The 17,788-nt window shown below is 42.9% G+C and overlaps 1 protein-coding gene across 9 annotated transcripts in view; it reads right to left on the bottom strand.

Annotated features, from left to right (window-relative positions):
* RAI14 (retinoic acid induced 14) overlaps positions 1 to 17,788 on the bottom strand; it is a 92,995-nt gene that overhangs the window by 20,266 nt on the left and 54,941 nt on the right. For all 9 annotated transcript variants that reach the window (XM_083465800.1, XM_083465804.1, XM_083465801.1 and 6 more), the window contains exons 3-5: positions 16,660 to 16,790; positions 1,914 to 2,002; positions 784 to 848 (exon numbers count right to left, since the gene is read on the bottom strand). In XM_083465800.1, the coding sequence (XP_083321926.1) occupies positions 784 to 848; positions 1,914 to 2,002; positions 16,660 to 16,790 (285 nt within the window). The remainder of the gene's footprint in view (positions 1 to 783; positions 849 to 1,913; positions 2,003 to 16,659; positions 16,791 to 17,788) is intronic.

The raw sequence follows: 17,788 nt of genomic DNA on the forward strand, positions 1-17,788 counted from the left end.
GCCTTCCTTAAACATAATAGTTTGTTAAATTAATCCATATGGATCCCTAAAAGAGGTAAGGGAAAAAATCACTGGAACTATTCCTACAGGTAGATTACTAGAGGAATTTTGAGTAGACACACAGATACACCACTCAATTATTCATTTAACAGGCACTACCAAATCCAGCCATGGACATATTGGACAAGAAGTATTTTTAGTTGGCAGATTTCAGCGCCTCCCGCAACAAACATGGGTTTTATTTGGGCAACTGCAGCTCTTACATTTGCCAAAGCAATTCTCTCGGATGTTACAGATTAAGTGTATATCATATTTGACCACTAATGACCAGATCATAACAGCAAGAACCACACTCCAGAACTGGTGTCACAACACCACATCACTAGCTTTCATTATGCTGAAGTGCAGGGGAAAGGGGCTAGAAGGAACATAGCTTGGTGGCAAGAACATCTACCTTGCATGCAGAAGATCCCAGGTTCAATCCCAGGTAGGACTGGGAATTTCCCTTTCCTGAAACCCTGGATAGCTGTTGCCAGTCCATATAGACAATTCTGAACTAGATGAACTAGATGGGCAAAAGTTCTCAGTATACGCCTGTTTATTTGGGCAACACAGGTTAAGAATCCTCTCATACTCCTGGGCACAAAGAAGTCCTTAAATATCAACTGTTCTGTACTCTTGTGTGCTATTAAGATGGCTGCTTTAAAAGAGAACCTGGAAGCATGCTAGTGTTTATCAGAACTTCAGAAGTGGCAGTGAAGAGAAACAGAAAATATACTTCACCTGAAGGAGCCTCTTGACACAATCAGGGTGGCTGTTCTTGGCTGCAAGGTGCAACGCACTGTGCCCTGCACAAATGGGAAATGATTTCAAATACTCCAAGAATTGTGAAGCACGCTATTATACATGAAGTGATCCTCTGGACTTGGAACACCATGAAACAGGTTCACTGCGAGAGGATGCCCCTCTCCAGACTTGAAGAACCTGCTTTGTTCCCTGTTATACGTATTGATGCAATACAGAGTGGTCCACAATGGGTATATACTGGTACTCCCCCCCCCCCCAGTTAAGTGCAAATCCAGGTAAATATACTTGCCAAAGTAATTTTGCATTTGGCTTAAGTCAAGGATGGAGAACTGGATCCAGCCAGCAGAGTGGATTCTTAGCTCTCCACCCCACCCCACAACATGCAGCCAACTGACAGCCAAGTCCTTGTCAGTCACCTGACGTTGTGGCTCTTGTTCCTGCAAATGTTCCCAAGCACAATTCAAAGTCTTGGCCTTTAAAGCCCTGAACAGCCTTTGGCCCTGTATACCTGAAGGAGCGCCTGTACCTGCAAATCCCCTTTAGGTGCAGTTATGTCTTTGCCCACCTCACCACCTGACATCACATATGGCCCATTTCCCAACAGTTGGCATAAGTCCTTGCCTGTAAATTCTATACATTAAGATGCTCTTCAGAGGTTCCATAGCTGCCTGGATCAAAAAGCCAGCTAGGCTTAGTCTACAGATGCGGATGAAATGATATACTGGGTTTTCAATACATGTGGAGTATTGAACAAACTAAAAGTGCCCGATTCCACAAGGTGTGCACTGCACAACTGTGAATCCAGCACAAAAAACAGAGAAGGGGGGACACAGTACAGAAGAAGGTGGCTCACTTTGCAGGAACTATCATTTCAGATGCAGCACCCAACATTTCAAAATAAACTGAAGAGGTTGGAGAGATCATAAGATTTAGGGGTACTGCAAACAGCCCTGGGCAAAATGATTCAGCATAAGACATCTGCACATGCTCATTTGTAAGCAGAGCATGCAAAAAAGCCTATTTACATGTGTCGTGAAAGCTCAAAAACAGCAACAAAAACAAAGGGGAGCAAAGGGGTGGGGAACCCCCCCCCCGAGTTTGAGTACCTGTCCCATCTTGTGCTGTTACATCCACACCGTGAGTCATCATAATCCTGAGGCATTCTGCCTGCCCTTTGGAGGCAGCCAGGTGGAAGCTGAAAAAGAGAGAGATAGAGAGAGATTGCAAGTCATCTGGTTCAATTCCATTATCTCCAGCTCAGCTGGCATTACTCCACTGTAAGCAAAAAGGAACTGGTAGGTTAAATTTCCTGTAGATCGCAGTTAATATGTACCTTCAGAAGAAATTAATATCTTTGGGATTTTCTACATTTCTACCCCACCTTTCCTACTAAGAACTCAAGGCAGCATGCTCACCACTGCTCTGTAAGGTCGGCTGGGCTGAGGGATAGTATGACAGACCCAAGATCACTCAGTGAGCTTCAGAAAAGAGACAAGATTTGACCTTGGCTTCCTCAGACAGCTACATTGAAAGAACATTCAAGACACATTTACTGCATTTATATTACATTTTCCCCCCCCCCAAGTAGTTCAAGGTGGTGTCTCTCCCTCCTCATTTAATCCTCACAACAAACCTGTGAGATAGGTTAGGCAAAGAGACAGTGACTTGCCCAAAGTCACCCAGTGAGTTTCATGACCAAGTGGCGATTTGAACGCTGATATCCTAGAGGTCCTAAGGATTGCCACCTTAAGTTCAGTGTCCTGGTAGACTGAACTGTTCTCCATCTAAGAAGTTGTTTGTGGTGGTGGTGGTTGTGGTTTCTTCTTCTTCTTCTTCTTCTTCTTCTTCTTCTTCTTCTTCTTCTTCTTCTTCCATCACTTGTAGCTGAGTAAAATTGTCTTCCATGAACACTGTCTTAACAGTGAGTCTGGGTCAATTCTGGATCCACACGTCCTTCCACAGTGGAGACATAGGCTTTAGGGCAGGAGTTGATCACAGTAAGGGTTTGCCAAACATGCCTTCCTCTTAGCACATTTCTCCCTCTCGTCCTCAGTTTGAGCATCTTCATCTTTGGTAAGGCTGTTCTCGAATAGGAGCACTCGAAGGCCAGTGTTACGCAACTGTCTGTGTTTATACTACATTTTTTTAAGATTTGCCTTGAGAGAGTCTTTAAACGTCTTTTGTTGACCACCAGCATTATGCTTTCCATTTTTAAGTTCAGAATAGAGTAGTTGCTTTGGAAGACAATACATGGAAGGCATCTGAACAACATGACCAGTCCAACAAAGTTGATGTTGAAGAATCATTGCTTTGACACTGGTGATCTTTGCATCTTCCAGTATACTGGCATTAGTTCGCCTGTCTTCCCAAGTGATGTGTAAAAATTTTCGGAGACACCACTGATGGATTTTTTCAAGGAGTTGGAGATGGCATTTAGAAGTGATTCATGTTTCACAAGCATACAGTAAGGTTGGTAGTACAGTAGCTTTATAAACAAGCATTTTGGTTTCTCTGCAAATGTCCCAGTCTTCAAACACTCTGCACTTCAATCGGGAGAAAGCTGCACTCGGAGAGCTCAGGCAATGCTGGATTTCGGCATCAGTGTTGGCCCTGGTGGAAAGATAACTGCCCAGGTAGGAGAAGTGATCAACACTTTCTAACATTACATCACTGAGTTGAATTTGTGGTGCTGCAGAGGGGTTTTGTGCTTGTTGGTGAAGCACTTTGGTTTTTTGGATGTTGAGCGATAGGCCAAGCTTTTCGTAAGCTTCTGTGAAGATATTTAGGATGGTCACCCAAGATGGTAAGGTCAAAGGGGAGGAGCTAAACACTGAAGTTGATTAACAGTACCATTTACATCCCCCCACCCCAATTTTAGCTGGCTTTGCCACTGCAGTAGATAATTACCAAATCAAGTATTTTAAAATAAACTAAGTCTTTAAAAAGGCAAATCGTTCAAGAAAGTCCGTTAGAGCCCACTGAGAGAACACATTTTTGGACGACAAATCTATTTACAAATAACTAAGAACTAAACTTGCTTACCAAGGCACCAATGAACTGAACTTTATAAACAGTTTGTTCCCAGGAAATGTTCTCTAAACTATGTATACATGGTTGGACTGGGAAGAGGCAACGTTCTAGCCAACAGTTTGGCTCATAACTTAGTTAGGAGATAGCATGATGTAAACATTCAAATAAAACTAAATCCATAACACTCAAATAAGTTTACAAAAACAAAGAGATCCTTGGGTAGAAACGTGCGAACCACACTTCTGGTGTGTATACATTTTAACAGTATTTGCAATAATTAAAACACTTGGAGGAACGAGTTGGCTAAAGTGATGGTGACATTGATGATATTAAACTTTGTGGCCATTAAACTTTGTGGCCTTTGCTTGCATAAGAAATCTGTACCACAATACACTTTATTTGTAACGGTTTGATTTTCATCCTCGAGACAAACAGAAAAAGTCTTCACTGAGAGCTGCATATAAGCACCCAGTCCCTTCTAGGTGGTGTCAAATAAAATGACTTTCTGGGAGAACACATGCTCTCCCATCCAGAAGGCAAAACTGGACAGCACAGTTATCCTGCAACACTGCCTACCTATTTCAATAAATAAAAGCAAATAAAACTGAATACATAAAAAGCAGACCCACCCTCCTTTTGGAATGTGGGAACAACAAAGGACTTGTGCCTTTGACAATATGGGATCATTCAAGAACACAGTATATGCAACTCAAAGCACAAGAAAAGTGCCTGTTCTATTCTGGGAACACATTTAGATATATTTATTTGCAGTGGCGTTGTCTGCAGTACATTCTGAACTCTTTGCACATTGTCTAGAGGCTTGTTTTGAGTGAAAACATCCCTCTCCAATGCAAACTATTTGCACCCCCTTTTTCCTGGGGTGTACGTCCAGTCTCTTTCAAAACAGCATGGCTCCCTTGCCAACAACCCCTTGGTGATTTATGGCTTCCCGGTGGACTAAATGCCTTTGCCCAAACAAACAAAATTGTTGAAATAAGGATGAAATTATATTAGGGCCTCTCCGGTAGCGGCAACAAACATAAAGAAACCAGAGGCTCCGAACGTGGATTTCTTTAGGCTGCCTATCATTGCTTTTAACCACAACTAGGCATCTATCAAGAGATACTCCCTTCCTCAGCTGCTGTGGAGGAGAGGCTGAGATTTCTATGCCCATGGGATTTCAAGTTGAGGAAAAGAACACAATCCTTCCACTTCCTTCCTTGTTCAAACTCAAGGACTCCTTTCGTTCCTCCAGTTCCCACTTCAACAAAGCCAAACACATTCCAGCTGCAAAGTGAAAGAACCTTGCCTCAGCCACTTTCAGCAGATGTGATTAAATTTGAAGCCGTCTCTTAGGACCAGTTTGCACATGGATGCTCACCGTTCACTGACCACAGCAACAAACCTTGGCTCGCAGATGCGCTATGAGTCATAGCCAGGGAAAGAACTTCAGTTTGGACTCAATACCTTTTCACGGGACACTGTTCGCATGTTAGTGTGAGGGCCTTCAAGTGATGAGCATGCATGGATGTAGAAGTACTCAGAAGCTTGAGGGGGCTTTATGTATCTGGCCACAACACAAGACTTTTGCAGCACAGGTAGTCCTTATGGAAATGAGCACATAAGGAGACAGGAAGAAAACTTTTTATACTTTTACGATACGATAATCTTTATTGTCATTGTCCCATACAGAACAACGAAATTGGAAAATCTACATAAGACATTCAAAACCCAACAAGCCTGCTATCCCAAGCTGGTTAGCCCCCTAAAAACTCTGACACCCCATTTTTAAATACAATATACTCTCATACTCCCAAACGCCTTACAATGCGTTTAAAACCAAAATCACATTTGGGTAGAAACTGGCGGCTAGTCCTAGTCTTTATAACCCTGTACCTTCTTCCAGAAGGCAGAAGCTGAAAGAAATCATTTCCGGGGTGCGCAGTATCCTGCGCTATTCTCTGCAGCTTTCTTATGACACCTGGAAGCATAGATTTGATCCAAGGTGGAAAGAATGCACCCAATTATTCTTTACAACCCTGGACAGCATTGTTTTCCTCCTGACTGTACAGGGTGACTGGCAGACAAGATGCAAGTAAGGAATCTTGGAAAGGGGGCAGAGATAAGCATAGAGATAAGCATACACCCCTTGCTAATAAAAGCAATAATAGCAATGGCTACAAATTCATGGAGGATAAGGGCTGCTGATGGCTACTAATCCTAGTGGCTGTGTTCCATCTCCACTGTCAGGCAGTACACTTTTGAATACCAGTTGATGGGAACCAGAGGAAGGGAGAATGCTCTGAGGAGCACATAGTGTAGGAAGTATCCTTCCAGGGCACCATGATGGGAAGACTCATTGCAAACAAACAAGGGAGGAATGGTTATTAAAACGACAAGACTTAGCTGAGATGGCAAAACTGACATGTTCAATCAAGTCGTTGTCAACATTTACTAGATTGGAAACCTCTCGGACTTTTTGTGTTGAAAAGAAAAAGAAATGGTATTTGGGTTTGAAGGTTGACGATAACGTTGGTTATCTTTAGAAAGTGGTCGTCCTGGGTGTTTTACTGGAGTGGATGAGTTGAATAATGCTGACTGACAAAGAATCGAAAGTTCTTTAGTTTCTTAACTTTTTTTTCTTTCTCTCTCTTTAATCTTTCTTCTAGCTCTATTTCTCTTTCTTCCTCCGTTCTTTTTCCTTTCTTTTTTTGATGGATCTATGTTTTTATTTTATCTAGATTAATATTTCAGTCTGAACAAAAAAAGATAAATTTTATTAGATTTTCAAAAGAAAGTATCTCCCCCCCCCAAAAAAAGAGAGAAAGTGGCCTTAAAGTGAGTCAGATCACAGTAGCAGGTTTAGAAGTAACAAGGCATGATTTGTATAAAATCGAATCAGAATCTTCCAGTTTCCTTCCCATGGCCATGCTGCCATTTGTTCATGTAAAGCTAAACCGTAGTTTAGCATTACATTTGAACCAAGTCAGTTTGTGGAACCAAGTACAATATTGATGGAGGCCATTCTTCTTTGCTAAGAACTCATCTGGCTAAAGTGCAACTTTTTTTTAACGTAACATTGGGGAAGTAACACCTTATGTCCATGCAGCTGAACAAATTTTCACACCATTTTAAGGGTTTCTCATTCCTAGCTCCATTTAGCCTCCTGAATTCTGCTGTGAAGCTGACGGAAAAATAGGCCTAGTGAATTTTTAAATGTTTTAAAACGCCAAGAGCTCAAGCACTCCTTGCGTAGCTTGCTCCTAGCCAAAGCCTCTCTCAAGAAGCAGGAATGAAACATCAGCACCAACATGCAGTGGTTTTGTTACTTTGATCTACAAAGAGAACTGAAATAAACCACTTAAGCTAATCTTGGAAGTTTTTTACTCAACTACCTCTGCAAGAACTGGGTGCATGTGCTGACACACCACATCAAATAGAAACAGGCACCATTAATAAAAAAGAGAAATTATGCCCCCCCCCACTCTAGTCATTTAAGAGGCTCCAGATAGGGTTAAAGGGTGTAACTCATTTTCCTATACTTTGTTTAAAAAATACAGCGGGCAGATTTTAGATTAGGTGGCAGACATTAAGCAGAGTTAGAACTTCATTATCTTATTTAAAAAACAAAAACAACCACCCTAAAACAAACAGACATTAAAATCAAGTGTGGTCTTTGTGTTTTTGTGTTTGGTCTTTGTGTTTTTGTGTTTGTGGGTTAACCCTTCCCTCAACCATTGCAGTCCAGAAACAAACACACACACACACACACACACACACACACACACACACACACAGCAATGGGTAAAATGGTTCCTTTGGAGCCAATGGGAGGTTTTGTTCCTCTTGCTCTTTGTAGTGTGTGTGTGTGTGTGTGTGTGTGTGTGAGTGAGAGAGAGAGAGAGAGAGAGAGAGAGAGAGAGAGATTTTAAAGATAGTGACTGGGAGGGGAGGGTGAAAGCTCCCCTCCATACAAACTGTGATCTCTATCCAGACTGCTAACCAAATGCACTTCAATGCCTAGTTTTAGCAATTGTGGCAAGCCACACATTTTGCTTGGCCCTTAAACAATTCCTTGAGTCCCACTCCCTCTACAGAACCCCCTGAGAGGAATGAGTGAGGCAAAGGACGCAAGTATTCTTTTGCACCTGCAGTCCCCAAACTGAGCTGGAATCATCTCCCCAAAATTTCTCACAGCCAGCGGAGGAGGATTTAGGAACGTTTCAGGCATTAATCTGTCCACAGGGGTGGAGAAGTATTTAAGATTCCTAGAAGCCAATACAGTATCCCCTTTAAAGGTCCCCATCCTTTTTATAGCCCTGAAATTAACTCTATGGCAAGCACAGGACTTCAAGCTGATTTCTGGTAGACAATCCTGCAAAGTCAGCAGATTGCAGTGTTTGGTTTCAGTAGCTGGGCCTCACCCTAGATGGGAATGGAGTATCCAGCTTCTTCATTTGCAGCCGCCAGTTAGAGAGAGAGAGAGAGAGAGAGAGAGAGAGAGAGAGAGAGAGATTCCTTCTTCCCATTCTGTTGCTTCCCTCCCCCTGACCCCAGGTAGACTTGGGACACTGGTTTCCAACTTGGATCTGGACCTGTACTTCCCAAAACCTCCAGAAGATGGAGTTGGTGAATGGGTAGGAAAATAGCTTTAAAAACCAGGCTGGCAAGTACATTTTGAGGGCTATGTTTTGACTTGAGCAAGGGCTTAAAATGACCTGCCACACTGGCTCTTCCCACCTTCTCCCTTGGGAGCCAAGACTTGGGCAGAGGGCTCTTTACGCCTCTCCATGGCGAATCGAACAGCAACCAAAGTTTTGGCAGGAGGGCTGGTAGTATGACATATTCTGCTAATGCTTGAATGGGGTACAGCCCTGCATTGCTCCTGCAATACAATCGTCCTGGTGTCATTGCAGCAGAAACTCAGATAAATAAGGTAGGCACTAAATGGCTCCTTATACCAAACTTACAGTGGCCAAAATGAAATATCTAGTTGCCATTTGGGGGCAAGATGGCTCTAAAGTCTTATTTTTCAAATGGACTGACCGATAGCTATTTTAAAAAGTGACCATTGGCCACATGCTAATTAAAAAAATTGTTTTGAATATTTTAATGTCTGTAAACTGCCGTGTGTGTGTGTGTGTGTGTGTGTATCTACAAATTCTGTTAAGAGAAATAAAGTATTTTAACATATTTTCAGAGATTGTCAGGAATACCTGTTTGGTAGCCACATCTTCCTACCCAGTCCTTGGTTTATTAAAGAGGCATGATTTAACTACTTTTTTATTTTCCCACTATTCTGGAGATGAACAAAAAGGGGATGAAGTAAAAAAACCAATTGACTTTGTGCTTAAGGAAACAATCATACAGTCAATGTTTTTTTTTTAACAAAACACATATGTATTATGATGAAATTAGGGCATGAACTACTTTCTGGACCTGTCTTGCCTTAGGTAAAGAAACCTGACCTTCTCTTTAACAATTTTAACTAGCAAGAGATCAGCTTGTTGAGTGATTTTTTTTTTAAACCAAGAACATGCTTTATCAGAAAGGGCAACTCTGCTGTCACGCTCATTCCAATTTAAAAGCTGTTCATCAAATGATCTGAGCTTGTAACAAAAAGGAGGAGTAGAATAATAATGCTACAGGACGAAACAAAAACCCACACCCTTTTAGGGAGTTTCAGAGTTTTAATCAGATTAAGTTATAAATACAATTGTCAGTCAAAACAGCAATTATAGCATTTCTTGAATTTAGTTTGAAATCTTTGGCAGAGACCCACAAAGGCTAGGCATAAAACACCTTTTTAGAGACTATCTGTTCCTCGATGCCTCGTAGGGGTGTATGCAACAAAGTCATCTAGTTTGTGCAACAACTTCTGCTTCAACTCCATCTCCCTCCACCCGTCACACACTCTAAATCTGTTCTGGGACCCCCTCCAACCCTTTAAAGCAAATTTGAGGGAGATGCAGGGGCATGCAAAGATGACTGACAGGCCAAAGACACTCAGTTTCATGACAGAGTTCCGTTAATAGGTAGCAGCCTGCTTCAATCTTAGCTCTCTTTTGCAGCGTTGTAAATAGAAATGATTCTGCAGCTGAAAGCAAGAGGCATCTGTTGAAGCTTCTTCGGTTTTCCTGTTTACCAGTGCAAGGAATTTAAGAGTGCCAGAGGAGCCTGTGAGATCAGGCCAATGGTTCATGTGGTCAAGCATCTTGGTCTCACACTGTGGCCAAACAGACGCTGATAGCAGGACCTGAGCCCATCAAGTGGCGTACGGCAATTTACTCACTAGTAGTGAATGTTCCTTACAGTGAAAAACATTTATTGTTTCTTCATATATTTTGGTTCAGCAACATCCGTCTATGCTGCACTCAGACCAGAGAACACCAGAATATAATAGCAAGCCCAACATTACTCAGAAACCTTAACCAAGTAGAACTTTTTTTCTAATAGCTAATCTAGGCAGCCGTTACAGAATAGTTATTTACACAACCAATTGAAGCAGGTAGTTTATATCCAAGTTCAGAATAAAAGCCACAAGTTTTGTATTATTTATTCATACTGTTATTCAATTTATATCATACGCTTTTCCTGAAACAGCAAACAGATCAAATAGTATTATTATTTTGCAAAAAAAAAACAGTTAAAGACATTCTCGGAACCAACCATTTCAGGGTGGCCAGGAATAGCATCTTTTGGCCATCGGAACCCTGGGTAAACAAAATGTTTTAGAATTCTTCCTGAAAGTCCACTGAGGGAGACTGACACATCTCACCAGGGAGGGTGTTCCTACTGAGAAGGCCCTGTCACGAGTCACACCAACTAGGCCAGGGCTGAAGTTGGTTAAAATTGTAAGGAGGGTCCCTTGCTGTAGAAGATCAGACTATTTTTTTTTTTACACTTTGCCACATGCTGCACACCCCTGGGGCACATCTCTACACACTCCAGCTTGACACAGCACAACTGGAGTAGGAGGAAATGAGCCTAAGCAGGAAAGCAGTTGTAGCGACAATGAGTGAGGTGTCAGTGGGAAGCTTTGCCTAACAAATTCCTATTCTTGAAGGTTAAAAATCCCCCCAGGACTGGGTCTGAATGCTATAACAAAGTCTGTCTCCCGCTCGCCCCTCAAAAGCAGCTCCAGAGATTAGCAACACAACCAAGAACCTAAGAAGAGCTCTGTTGGATCAGGCCAAAGGAGCATCTAAGCCAGCATTGTGTTCGCAAGGTGGCCAGCCATAGGATTATGGGAAGCTGGGAAGACGACCCTCTCCTCTTGCTTTCCGCAGCAACTGGTATTTGGAGCCACATTGCCTTCTATGCTGGAAGGTTAATACAGAGTCATCACTTGCTGCAGCATCTTTGGAGAAAGCAGTGAGGCACAATCCATGCGGACACAGCAACAGAAATGCGGGGAGGGTGTCAAGGGCAGAAGGAAGGGGTTAAACCCTGTGCTTCCCAAACAACTGTGGCCCAGATTAAAATGCAGGGGGGTGGAGAATGACTGCTATTATTCATTACAGTCATACCTTGGGTTACAGACGCTTCAGGTTGCATTTTTTCGGCTTACAGACCCGCCAAAACCCGAAAGTACTAGAACAGGTTACTTCCAGGTTTCAGGGGTTGTGCATGCGCAGAAGTGCCGAATTGCAACCCGCGCGTGCGCAGACAGGCTGCTGCGGGTTACGAACGTGCATCCCGCACGGATCATGTTCGCAACCCGAGTGTTCACTGTATTTAAAATGCAACAGCCAGTGGCATATCGAGGAGCTCTCCGGACAGGAGTTTATACAAGACCTTCCTGGAACTGTCGTGGATTGAACCCAGGACCTTCCTGCAAAGCAAGGCATGTGCTGCATCACAGGATTATGGCTCTTCTGCCAAACTATCCAAACATCCATGCTGCTCTGAGAGCCTTTTTGGCTGATGAGAGGGGTACAAATGCTCTAAATATCTTGCTCGCTCTTCTTCCTGTGTCCGACTGCTCCCACACAATTTTAAGTCTGTAAACCAAAGTTTTAGCCACCTCCTACAAAATTACCTTAGCTAACCTTCCCAGGTAGTTTCAACTATGTCATCAATCATTGAGAGCAACTTCTGCCAGTACCATGAATTCACTGCAATTATCATGCTTTTCCAAGGTGTATCTTGTCCTAACCTCAGCTGAACCACCACCACCTCCCCTCCCGGGGGCAGGAGGAGGGTCTGATGCGCAAAAAGACAAATCTCCTCAGGCATATTTCTGTGCTTCTTTGAAAGAAAAAAACCCCAAGGAAGTAAGTCACAACAAATGTTTAAATACTTTTGTGAAAAGCCACTGAAGTCTAGTCTATGCATAGAGATAAGTTATATCATTTAGTTGCTGCTTGCTTGGCATTCGTGAAAATTGCTTAGCATTCGTGAAAACCCCAGACTTGGAATCAGGACTCCAGTTTCTCTAAGGCCAGTGAAAACGACATGTGCTGCATAAAAAAAACCTATAGATGACATGGGAAGGGCATGTTCCACATAATCACATCAATCATACCTTTATTATTGATTTAAAGGAATTTCCTTTACTACACCTTTATCCAAAAGGGTGCATATAAACATTTTTAAATCGTATAATCCACAAAACAACATTAAAAGCAACATAAATCATTAAGCAAAAAAGATAAACCAACTGAACGGAAGGGGAAAAAACGCTCAACCACCTGCTTCAACTATCTAGGCAAATAAAGACTTTTTAAACTTGGTGCCAGGAGGAATACAGCAAAGATGCCAGGCATATCTCTTTTGGGAGAGCATCCCAGAGTCAGGGAGAGAGGGCTGCCACAGAGCAGACCCTCCCTTTTGTACAAGGATAACGTATTTCCTCCATGAACCAGAGCAGGAAAGGATTCTCCCTAAAGGAATGGCAACATTTGTGTGGAATCTGACAACGAAAAAACAGAAACACTTCCACACTTGTAGCTAAAATATGTGAGCAAATGTAGTGTAGTAGTTAGAGTGCTGGACTAGGATCTGGAAGATCAGGGTTCAAATCCCCACTCAGGCATGGAACCTACTGGATGACTCTCTCACGCTGTTATTGTGAGGATAAGACAGGAGAAACACAGTGAGCTTCTTGGAGGAAAGAAGAGGAAAAAATGAAATATGTGAACTGGGCCAGAGAGCCTGCCAGCCTGCCTACGTTTTATTAGTAGTTCTTATCTCAGATGATCCAAGTAAGCTCAGAACTGAGTACATATGTGGTGTTTTCCCCTCCTAAATGGAGAATCTCCTTATATGAAAAGGAAACAAACAATATTCACAAGCAATAGCAGTTCCTACTTCTCTCAATATCCCACCTATTCCCACCTATTCTACCAGGTTTGAACTATGATGGTAACAAGCCCGATAGAGCAAAGTTAGGATGAGTGCAGTGCAAAGGGTAAACTCCTGTTTTAGCATCAGGGAAGGCTCTTGGAAATGGGCGCAATGTTGATATGTTTCAGTCGCCAGTTCCATTACAATAAAAATACAAAAAATCCATCCCACTGGGAGAATTAGTTGCATAACAGACTTTGTCGCTGTATTTTGGTCTTTGTGTCACCTCCAGACTAATTATGTAAACACACACACCAGGAAGCGAGTCGGTTATGGAATCGATAAATCATTCATCCATGGCTACATCGTAAAATGAGGCTGCACAGATCTAAGGCTGGGAATATCAGCTAAGGCATCTCTAAGGGCAACTATGCAGCAGAAATGAACTTTGCTCTTAGACCTCTTTTATAGCTGTGAGAGAGATCATTATCAGGGGCCCCTACCTGTCAATCACCTGATATCAGAATGATGGCGGGCGCAAGGTGCTTTGAAGTCCCACAGCCAGGTCCTCAAAGCACCTTGAAAGGCGATCCTGAACCAAGTTTCTTCCCTTTGTTTTAGCAGGAGATTCTGATGCAAACCCAGGTAACCACTGTTTCCTGGTAAAAACTGATCATGTCATGCATCATTTTCCAGCTGAGGAAGTCTGAAGAAACACGCTCTCTTGGGATTTATTAAGGCTGAAGAATCTAATCTCAGTAAAGAAGTGTGTGCATGCAGCCAAAATACACAGGACACTTAAATGTCATGTGCTTGAGTGATTTTGGGAACCCAACCGACTGTATCCAATATTAGTCCTGCTCACAGTCAAATGAATAGATGCAGATACAGTGGTGCCTCGCAAGACGAAATTAATCCGTTCCGCGAGTCTCTTCGTCTTGCAGTTTTTTCGTCTTGCGAAGCACGGCTATTAGCGGCTTAGTGGCTATTAGCGGCTTAGCAGCTATTAACGGCTTAGCGGCTTTAAGAAAAAGGGAAACAAACTTGCAAGAACTCGCAAGACGAAACGTCTTGCGAAGCAAGCCCATAGGGAAATTCGTCTTGCGGAACGACTCAAAAAATTGAAAACTCTTTCGTCTTGCGCGTTTTTCGTCTTGCGAGGCATTCGTCTTGCGAGGTACCACTGTAACTTAAGTCCACTGATTTCAATAGGTCTTCTCTGAGTAAAACTTAGTTGGCTATAGCCCACTCAAATTCTTTCTTTTTTTTTTCCTTTTCGAAAGGGATACAGATTCTTTTAATGCCATATTTAAGATGCTACGGAAGAGGATTCCAGTCAGGTCACTTGCAGACAACACCATCATTCCGTTTCTTTATCCAGCGTGGTGTAGTGGTTAAGAGCGGTGGACTCGTAATCTGGTGAACTGGGTTCGCTTCCCTGCTCCTCCACATGCAGCTGCTGGGTGACCTTGGGTTAGTCACACTTCTCTAAAGTCTCTCAGCCCCACTCACCTCACAGAGTGTTTGTTGTGAGGGAGGAAGGGAAAGGAGAGTGTTAGCCGCTTTGAGACTCCTTAAGGGGAGTGAAAGGTCCAAACTCTTCATCCAAACAGAAAACGCTGCTGAACAGAACTAGCAGAGCAAGCAGGAAGCCAAGTGTGTGGCTCCATAAACAAAGCCTGGAGGGCTGTGCTTTTCAGCTTCATAGTGTGCAAGAAGCTGCCCAGGAGTCACTCACTCTCCCTATGAATGGCTCTTCCTCTCTCCCAATCTGCCCACATTTTAAAAGCCTTTTGTTTTTTCAAGGGACGTGAACCATAAAGCTATTTCTCAACTGTCCAGAAAATTGATTCTCTCTGTGGCTGTAAAAGATTAATGCCAAAAATCTTGTGCTTTTATTTAAAGAAAAAGAAAAGGCATGGCAAACTCTGAATGAGACATCAGAACTCGAACTAGAACAGGAAACATATACAAATACCTTTGAGGTTTCTGGTGTGGGACCCACGGCCCTCCAGATCCTCTTTGACTACAAGTGACAGCGTCCCTAACCACTGGCCATACTGGCTGAGGTTGATGGAGTCCTAACACACACACTCACACACGGAAGACTACAGGTTCCCTGTCCCTGTCTTGTGTAGTAATATTTTTTAGAAAGGCGCCTATCCTTTACTACATTATTCCACACAAATATATTACAGGGTTTCCTACACATGACAATAGCATGTCTAAACCATGCCTGTCCCAATTCACGTGTAAAAAAGGATGTCAGTCAGGGTGCGATTTTTGCACAAAATTGAAAATTTGTCAAGAAACACTGAACTCTCCCCTGTCCACAATTCCTTCTTCCTAGCTATTTCTCTCCAAACTTGAGGATACTTTGCAATACTGGACCACAGGCAGATAAAAATTGTCTTGATAGGACACACTATGGAAGAAAGCAGAAGACAGACAGACAGACAGACACCTTGGCATACATCATTTGCAGAGCCCTCACTTTACAAGTTATTAGGGCAGACCTGCATTTAATTTAAAACCAATTATGCGATGGATTGTTTGGCCCATAGAAAAACAGGAGTGCTGTTTCTGAACCAATCTGCTAATCAGAGTTAGCAATTTGGGGGCATGAAGGTGATTGGGTCCCTTAACCACAACTCCTGCAAAAATTTCTCCTCCTTTCCTCGGTTTGATTAAACCAGTGCATTACATCTGCATCAGCACTAAGGTTCATGCCAAGTAGAACTGCCTTCCTAAGCAGGACTTTGCACTATAGATTTGTATAATGGTATTATGATACGCAACTTTTTTATTTTCAGCTCCTTCCCTAACAACCCCTAGCATGGCATTTGCCTTTTTCACAGCTGGCACACACTGGGTCGACATCTTCGTTGAGCTATCTATGATGGAACACTTTAAGGCACCAGCTGCATTGTGCTTAAAAGGCAATCTTGATGAAACCTGGGTTGGTTTGAGAAGTACCAGGCAGGACAAATCTGATGCAGCAGCAGGAATAGACAAGTGATTTTCAGCATGCTCCAAAGGGCCTTGCATGGGTGTAAATGTCACTGAGTTGAGATTAACATCAACGCAAGGGCCATTGGATTGTCCTGTTTGTAGAACATTTAGCAACAGCTGAAGAATTTGCCACTGCATTGATACAGCATGTAAGCATGGAGCAAAGCACACTTTGAATCAATTTGACTCTATTCTTTTAACATGGGGTGTCTGCTGGGTGCAGGTGGAAAATTTGATTTAACAAAAACCTTGGACACTCATAGTAAACACGCTGCATGGCTGATTTCTACAGGAAATGCACCGTACCTTGATTTAAAACAGTGGTGCCTGACACAATTATTCCAGCAATAAAATAATATAAAAGTGTTTGCAAATGAATTAGGCATAGCAGTGGTAGGATCTGGATGACCCACTGGCGTGAAGCAGTAACTCGCAATATTACAAGTTCCCAGCAAACGGGAATTTTATTTATTTATTGGGTATGGAATCAAAAATGGTTGCCATCTTAGCTAAGCTACTTACGCAGTCTTGCCCTCACTGTCATGTTTGGTGGCGTTGGCTCCCTTTTTACCCAGCAGCGATGCCACTTTCTCTGCGTCGCCATGCTCCACAGCTTGCAGCAGTCGGTCATCATTCTTATTCCACTCATTGGTCTGGAGAAGGAAGGGGAGAGAGAGGAAAGAAACAGCTCACTAGAAAGAAACACTAGGAAGTGCCTTTGTTTCCCTTAAAACCAGTACATTAGCTTGCAAAGGAAAACACACCCTTTCTCCACAAAGAGGGCTATGAACAATCTATAATGGACCATTCTAGGTACTTCACTCTAAGCACTTCACACAAGACCTTGCACAAAGCAGAGTCACTGCACATACACACTTTGGTTGGATTGCATTCATTTGTCCTCTGCATAGTAGTGTGGCTGCTCCCTCTTGCAACGGGCGCTCCCCTTTGTCAAATTTTTATTCCCGTCTCCACAGGAACACAGAGGTGGACCATTGTGCTAGCTCAGTATTGTCTACACTCATTGGCAGAAACCTGCTAGGGCTTTAGGAAGGGGACATTCCCTCATGCGAGAGATTGAACCTGAGATGCAAAACAGATGCTCTACCAACTGAACTGAAGCCCTTTCCCATCCTCAGTTTACACCAGTGGTGTCCAAACTTTTTTCAAAGAGGGCCAAGATCTGATGAAGTGAAGGGCCGTGAGGGCTGACCAAAGGGCCGACCAAAGTCGGTAACCTTTTTTTAGGATTGAAGTTGTTGAGTTTTTTTAGGATTTTACCCCAGGAAATTAACTGCCACAGGGGCTGGATTGAACCAACCGGCGGGCCGGATTACGCCCCCAAAACGGACTTTGGACATGCCTGGTTTACATGGAACTCAAGGCGGCATATATGGAGCTCCCAGATATTTGTCATCTCAAGCCTTGACCAAACCCAGACCTCTTTAGCTTCGCCCAAGGATAATGCATTATGTTCCCTCTCACCATATGCCCTGGGCCTTAAGGAGCTAAACACCTCCCTACACTTCAGACCATTTTAGGCACCTGAAAATGGTCTCTTGCCCATAGAAGCTTATAATGCCATGATGTTAGCTTCTGAAGGTAGCACAGGACTATGAGTAATGTGATCAACCCTTGTAGATGGTGCATT

The sequence above is a fragment of the Podarcis liolepis genome (assembly GCF_965112155.1).
Source record: "Podarcis liolepis genome assembly, chromosome: 11".
Classification (NCBI taxonomy): domain Eukaryota; kingdom Metazoa; phylum Chordata; class Lepidosauria; order Squamata; family Lacertidae; genus Podarcis; species Podarcis liolepis.